We start from the raw sequence: 7,330 nt of genomic DNA, 5'->3' as shown, positions 1-7,330 counted from the left end.
GTCATGGAAGGGCTAACACCTCAATGTAAGGGGGGTCATCTGGACCCCATTAGAGAGCACGAGGGTTAAAAACAAATATTTGGTATTTAAAGGCTACAACTCATTGCAATTATTGAGTGTGTGTGTAGACAGGCCCCGCCCAGTCCACACTGTATTTATACCTGCTTGTTTTATGATGTTACTACCCTCTGTTACCATCTTCTTTTCTCTTTTAACACCCCTCTGGTGCCTTTCTTCTGTACCCCCACCCCCCCTTTTTTTCTTTTCCATCCAGAAAGAGAAAAAAAAACACATAAACATGACCAATATAAATAAAGTTTAGCATAACATACAACAAGGGTTTATACTTAATAAACTCCTGCTGTGACAGTAAAATCTGACAAACACTAGAGACTGCTGTTAAACAGGACAAGCTAGAAAAAAAAAAAGAAACTACAAACTGGTATGAATCAAGTCATTGTTAAAAGGATTTGTTACTTTAAACGTAGACTGGATCTGCTGTTTGTTTACAAAGTGACCACATTGATTGCTGGGAGGCGGGTCTTCCTGAATTTATGTCCCCGACTTATAAAGACTGCTCCACATCCCTTTGAATCAGAAGTAGCTTTTGTGAGCATGGATTTCCATCTGTCTGCATCAGGACCAGCATCCATAGAGGAACATCTTTTCATTTTGAACTTTCAGAAATGCTTTTATTTGAGCTCATGTTTGTCTCTAGTGAAGCAGAAAACACAAACCCTTGAAGAGCATTTACGTGTTTAGAAATTGTTTTTTTTTTTTTTTAGTTATTGAGAACATTTTTCATTTCATCAGCAGAATGTTGAGCCTTTTTTCCATTTAACACAGTAAAGACAGACACATACTTTTTCTGTGGCTGACACATTTGAAGCTTTCTTTTCTTTTTCCTGGTGTGATGATCTCAAAAACTCCAAACAGTTCGAGGAAACGTCAGGCAAAAAATCACTTTTTTCATGCCAAACTCAAAGTTGACCGAGTACGAATACTGAAAAGCTCTCTGCTGGTTTCTCACCTTCACCATTCAGAGACGCCACAGAACAAGAACGCCAACCAAAGGGTGGCACACCTACCCCAGCCCCGACTCTGGAGGGTAATTAGCCTTTATGTGATTTGAAAGGAGAACAATGATTCCAAAACATTCACGTTTGACAGAATTAATGAAAAATGTGAAGTATTTGAAAGAGACTATCAAACACACACAATGAGATCCTGTCTAGTAACAAAAGAAACACGGCAGAAAGAAGAGGTCAGGTGTCATTATTTATCATCTCAGATCTTACTTATTTATGGAGCAGAAACAGAATGAAATTCTCAGATGAATTCATTCTGAATTATTTAATCTGAAACTGTTAATTCCACACAAAGCCTAGGCAGATCCCTCCTCTGTTCTGATAAATACTTTATCACTCTTCCTTAACCCCCCAAAAAAAAAAAAAACTGGAAGAACGGAGGTCAAAAGATTAAAAAAAAGGTTTTTAGTTCATTTAAAATGCTGCATTTGGGTTTTCTTTGATAAACTGATGTAGACATGAATTGTTTCTTATTTTTAACTCATTCATATTTGTGGTCAAATTCACTTTTATTTCTTAGTTGGCTGTTTGAATAATGAAATATTGAGCATTTAAGGTGGAACCGTTTTCTGAAAGGCTGGACGAGGCATTCGGTTGGCTGTAAAGCATTTCTTGTCCGAGCTCCACAAAGTCAACAGTGGCCTAATGAAAAGCGACGCGTCGCTGATTGCAGCTATATCCGGAGCCCGGGTGGAAGTGGCATCGATTTAACAATTTAGCAGCACCCTCCTCTGTGTGTTTCCATTAGTCACGGCTGAATACCACCCACTTTCCTCCTTTCAGACACACACACGAAGCCGACTGTCCCAAACACACACACACACAGCTGCTCCTCCAAAGAGGTTCCTTCAATGCTTCAGGACGCGGAGAACTTTGCCATGCTGCTCTCTTTATTGTTGTGACTCGGTGCATGTGCAGGCGCTAGTGCAAATGTACAACACTGTGGTTTTTGTGTGTAAACTCTTACTCCTGGAGTGTTAAGTGACAGTTTTTCATTCTAAAACATCCTATAAATCCAGAAGACACTGTTGGAAAAGTTGTGAGGGATGATGGGGATGAAACGCTGAGAGGTCACAGTCAGATTCCAGTTTCCCCAAACTGTTTTAGAAGCCTGTCGAGCTGAAGCTCGTTTGGTCACACTTAGAAACAACTCGTCCTTTCGGTCCTGCAGCTGAAGGGTCCGACCGATGAGGAGCTGCATGACGGACTAGGAGAGTTGGAAGGTTTGTGCTGCTGTCCTGCTCTTCCATCTGTCTGCAGCTTTCAGCTGCTGGAAGGGAGGCCCGTGGAAAACTCCATCCACCCACTCTCTCAGCGTGGCGACCGCCGACTCCTGCTGCCTTTCCGCCTTGCTGAGCGCCATATTGGTGGGGAACCCCGGCGAGGAGGAGCCGCTCGACAGCAGCATGCAGGACGAGTACTCAGGCTGAGCGCTGCTCTCCACAGACCTGGCGGTGTGAGCTATGGACCAGATTTTGGGCTTGGTGGTTGAGTTCTTCAGCTCCTCGTTCACATAGAAAGAGCTGCTCCGGGGTTCTACTGCGGATAACTCCGACGGCCTCTCTTTGGGGGGTTGCCTGTGTGGGGGGTTTATGTCAACGTCTGGCTGAAACTGCAGCTTGCCGTCTCCATCAGAAGCGTCAGACTCCAGCAGGTCGAAGTCCTCCAGGTCGCTCTGCAGGTCTGCGCACGGCGGATCTGCAAACGATTCACATAACAGTCTCTGCAGGCTGAAGAGGGGGAGGAGCTACAGACGTCCAGACAGACAGACGTTTTCTTGCTCACCAGGAAGATCGTTGTCACTTTTTAATGGCCTCTCAGCTTCATCGCTGTCGTCTTCACAACCGCGGTCATCGGAGCTCTTACACGCTCGTGGCGACCAAGTCACCTTGTTTTCCTTTTTCAACCTCCTGCGAGCGTTTGCGAACCATGTGGACACCTGTGGGGAGAGGGGGGGTTAAAAAGGCCTTTAACCACCATCCCACTACCACTTCACTGATCAAACCCACCTGCGTGAGAGTCATCCTGGTGATGATGGCGAGCATGATCTTCTCCCCCTTGGTTGGGTAGGGGTTTTTCTGGTGCTCCTGTAGCCAAGCTTTCAGCGTGCTGGTGGTCTCGCGGGTGGCATTCTTACGGCGAGAAGAGCTGTCTGAACAGGAATACCTGCGCACGATCGTGAGAGTTGGTTTAAAAAACAAGAACTACGAGAAAAAAGTTTGAATACTTTTTCTTTCAATATTTAAACCGACGGTGAGGACTGTAACAATTAATTGACTCTATCATTGATTACATTTGTATTCCAACGATCCAACCAGATCCATCTCTACTAGACCTATGCTGTTATAAAATCGCTTAAAAACTGAAATAAATTGATTTTAATCAATATTGGAAAATAGCATTTGGATTGAGGCTCGGTACGCTTACTTTACTATGAGGTGAAGGTCCATCACAGCAGACAACACATGTGATGGCAGAATAAAAAAAAATTATATATGTTAGGGGTGAATATGTATTAGGGCTGGGAATCAATTTAAAGAAATTAACTAGTTAACCGCAAACCTTGAAAAAATTAATCGCGATTAATCACTATATTTATTTATTTTTTGTCTCAGTATTTGCCGACCACTTATTATCTGAGAATAAGCACAAAACTCTACATTTAGAACATTTATTTTTAGTTATTGCTGCCAATCGATTACAAAAAAATTTGATTAATCGCACTTTTATGTTGGGATTAATCACGATTAATCACAATGTTTCAGGTAAAATTGATTTGTACAATATGGCACCGGGCCACGGATCAAATAGTCCGCTTTTTGTGAAAAAGTGGTCTAAACCACAAAAATAGCAAAAATAAAATACTAAAAACCGATTGAATATTTATCTCTTTTGTAAGTGACCATGGTATAAATGGTATAATACCCAAGAAATGTTTTAACGTATATCCATGGAAGCCTGAACCGCCGAGTTAAAGTGAAGGACCGTTTCTTTGATTATTTTGCATTAATAAATATTAACACATTAATTATTTTTGATTAATGTTCACAGCCATATATATATATATATATATATGAACAGGAAGATCCTTGTCACTTTTCAGTGGCTTCTCATATTCACCGTTGTCGTCTTCACAACCGCGGTTCTTTATGCCATATATGTAAAGGGCCATCACAGACACACGTGACGGCAGGAAAAATGATCAAGCCAGCATTTTCTAGCAAGAATTAATAAGAATCTGAAAAACTTCACCTGCACTGTTCAGTATTGGGTATTTATCTCTGAGTCACACTGGTGGAAGTTTTGGATAAAGTCAGTGAAGCGGATTGTTCAAAGTGAACCAATATTGACTAAAAATTACATCGTCAACCAAAAATTATGATATGGTTAAAATTGTTGTTAAAAGAAATCCTAATTGGTGAGTCAGATTTAGTCAGAGACACTTCTGTTGACCAAAGCTGGAATAATAACAACCCCACAAAAATATCAGCCGACTGCTAGAACAAGACCAAAAATGTTCATCTTCAGTTAACCCTTTAACACTGGAGCTCCAGTTTTTATGTTGTTTGATTTGACACAATCGTTGATTGTGTTAACAATTAAAAAATTACACTATGTTAAAGATTTTGTGGTTAAGCGTCAGGTGTTAAAGGGTTAAATTAAAAATAAGGGACAAACACCACTTGGACTTACCCGTATCTTTCACAAGGATATTGTCCAAATGTATATTCATAGGGATAGTAAGTAGGGGTCTGGGTTGGGCCCCCAGGTGCAGCTTCTTTGGGGTCCACTGGTCCCTGGAAACATGGAAGAATAAAATTTTTCAAACTCTTGGTGTAAATGTTTGTCCCTCACGCCTCCTTCCAGCATCACTCACTCTGGCATACACAGTGGAGGCGTCTCCAGAGCAAGTGTTGTAGTAACTCTGGCTCTTTTGGTAGGGGCTGCTGTAGACTCCTGGAGCCAGCTGGTTGCTCTGAGTGCGCAGCACCGGCTGGGATGGAGGAGGTCCAGCCAGGGAGCCAGGACTCATCAGAAACTGAGAAAAAATATGATTATGACTTTACAGTGAGTTCTTAAAGACAAAGTTTTGGGTGCATCCTACCTGAGGTGCGGAGGAGTAGGGGTATCCCAGCTGCGAGTAAGCCATGGTTCAAACACGATCAATTGCTTCCAACAGCATCCGAAAAAAAACTGACACTGAACTTCACTAATGTTCACCTGCAAAAAAAGCATCTAAAAGAAAAAGCATCTAAAAGTCGCTCCAAACGCAGGCGCGCAGACTTTTACGCGCGCATTTCATGTCTCCAAAAAAAATCACTTTTCCCCGTTTAATCCATTAAATTCCTTCAGCTTCTTCCCTGCAAACCCTTTGTGATGAGACATGCGTGATCTTCATATCTCTCTGTGATCCACGTATTGGTTTTAAAGTGCGCCTCTCTGACGTCAGTGCGCGCGCAGCCCCGTGTTCCCATCAAGGCTAGGAAAGCCTCTTAATTAATTTCCTCCCACGTTCTGCTCGGCTCCCTCTACCCCTCCAGTCCCCAGGCGCACAGAGAACGCCGTCCCCTCTCCAGCAGAGAGCGCGCAGCCGCCTGGGTGGACTTTTACGCGCGGTGGTTTGAGTCGAGGGAGGGGGAGGGGGGCGTTGACACCACATTGACGCGAGATGATTGATGACTACAACCTGATATTAGCATAATCGTTTTGCCCTGTAGTTTAGATAACTTGTCACCTCGGAGAAATCTGGCTGTCACGCGCGCATTCATGAGTGGGAGATTTCAGGTCTGCTCCGAGCAAATTAATCAAACAATAAGCACTCCGTGCGTTCCCTTGAGTAAGCACCTTTAGCAGCTGAATGGCTTGTCATGTTTTCAATAATAAAGTCTTAAGCTGTCCCGACGAAGCGGAAAGACTTCTCCTGCAAGAAAGAAGGCTGTTTGCTTTTCTTCTGCCAGCAGAGGGATATATATAAAAAACAATGTATGACATTTGATTGTGTTCCTACTATTAATAATATTTGTTTTTGTGTTGAATTTATGGGATAAAATATTATTGTTAAAACTCTACAGTTGTTCAAACATCAGATGTAAAATACTCAAACACTAAAGTGAAACGGTCTTTTTTCAAAATAAAATCAAATCATCATCCACAGCTGTTTGCATTCTGGTGATTGTCTTCTGTGAATGGAAGTGTCTAGTTTTCAGTTCTTCTTGGTCGGGTCATCTGGTTTGTCACTCTTCTTTTGCTTCCTTGGTTTTTGTCCTGCTTGAGTTTTATGATGAAGTGTTTCAGGGTTAGGGTGCCTGGTCTCCTGCATACTGGGTCCAACACTCCAGTTCTTGTCATGACTTAAAACTATCTCACCGATGGAGTTGAGATGTAGGAAGGATAGAAGAGAAAAGACGGAGGAGGACACTTGAAGATAGTCAGAGAGAATTGGTGAGACGATTCCAGATGACCCCACTATAAATGTAAACGTGTTAAAGCTCCAGTTTCACTAAAAACCCAGGCTGCAAAAACCAAAAACTTTCCTGTTTTTTAGGCTAATTTGAAGTTTAGCTAATAGTTTAGCATTATGCGAGCTGTTTTGGTGAAATTAGATATCTTTCAATTTTTTTTTTATTTTTTATTTTTTGGCAAACTTGGAGTTTAGCTAATATTTTAGCATTATGCTAGTGGTTTGGTAAAATTAGACATTTTTTCAGTTTTTTTAAGCTAATTTGGAGTTTAGCTAATATTTTAGCGTTATGCTAGTGGTTTGGTGAAATTAGACATTTTTTCAGTTTTTTTAAGCTAATTTGGAGTTTAGCTAATATTTTAGCATTATGCGAGCTGTTTTGGCTAAATTAGTTGTTTTTTATGTTATTTGGGCTAATTTGGAGTTTAGCTATTAGTTTAGCATTATTCTAGCATTTTTGGGGAAATTATGTATTTTTCCAGTTTCTTATTCTAACGTGAAGTTTAGCTAATATTTTTTCATTATGCTAGCTGTTTTGGCAAAATTAGACAATTTTCCAGGTTTTTCTATGCTAATTTGGAGTATAGCTAATATTTCTCATTATGCTAGCTGTTTTGGTGAAATTAGATATCTTTCAATTTTTTTTGGCAAACTTGGAGTTTAGCTAATATTTTAGCATTACGTTAGCTGTTTTAGCAAAATTAGACATTTTTTAAAGTTTTTTGGCAAATTTGGAGTTTAGTTAATATTTAAGCAACATTGTTTTGGCAAAATTAAACAC

The 7,330-nt window shown here is 40.9% G+C and overlaps 1 protein-coding gene across 1 annotated transcript; it reads right to left on the bottom strand.

Annotated features, from left to right (window-relative positions):
- Positions 1-308: 308 nt before the first annotated feature.
- irx4b (iroquois homeobox 4b) lies at positions 309-5,740 on the bottom strand. Its single transcript, XM_024257933.2, has 6 exons — positions 5,194-5,740; positions 4,966-5,127; positions 4,782-4,885; positions 3,098-3,254; positions 2,874-3,027; positions 309-2,786 (listed from the first exon to the last, which is right to left on the bottom strand). Exons 1-6 carry the CDS (start codon positions 5,236-5,238, stop codon positions 2,296-2,298), a joined length of 1,113 nt encoding a protein of 370 aa, XP_024113701.1. The 5' UTR covers positions 5,239-5,740; the 3' UTR covers positions 309-2,295.
- Between the last annotated feature and the right edge of the window lie 1,590 nt (positions 5,741-7,330).

The sequence above is a fragment of the Oryzias melastigma genome, linkage group LG11 (genome assembly GCF_002922805.2).
Source record: "Oryzias melastigma strain HK-1 linkage group LG11, ASM292280v2, whole genome shotgun sequence".
NCBI classification, from domain to species: domain Eukaryota; kingdom Metazoa; phylum Chordata; class Actinopteri; order Beloniformes; family Adrianichthyidae; genus Oryzias; species Oryzias melastigma.
This window is presented reverse-complemented; position numbering and strand designations above follow the sequence as displayed.

Excerpts from the sequence above, each read along its gene's own strand:
- irx4b (XM_024257933.2), bottom strand. The coding sequence starts at position 5,238 with ATGGCTTACTCGCAGCTGGGATACCCCTACTCCTCCGCACCTCAG. Across the intron at positions 3,255-4,781 it reads TATCCTTGTGAAAGATACGG|GTATTCCTGTTCAGACAGCT; the intron begins GTAAGTCCAAGT and ends GATCGTGCGCAG. Across the intron at positions 2,787-2,873 it reads AAGTGACAACGATCTTCCTG|ATCCGCCGTGCGCAGACCTG; the intron begins GTGAGCAAGAAA and ends AATCGTTTGCAG.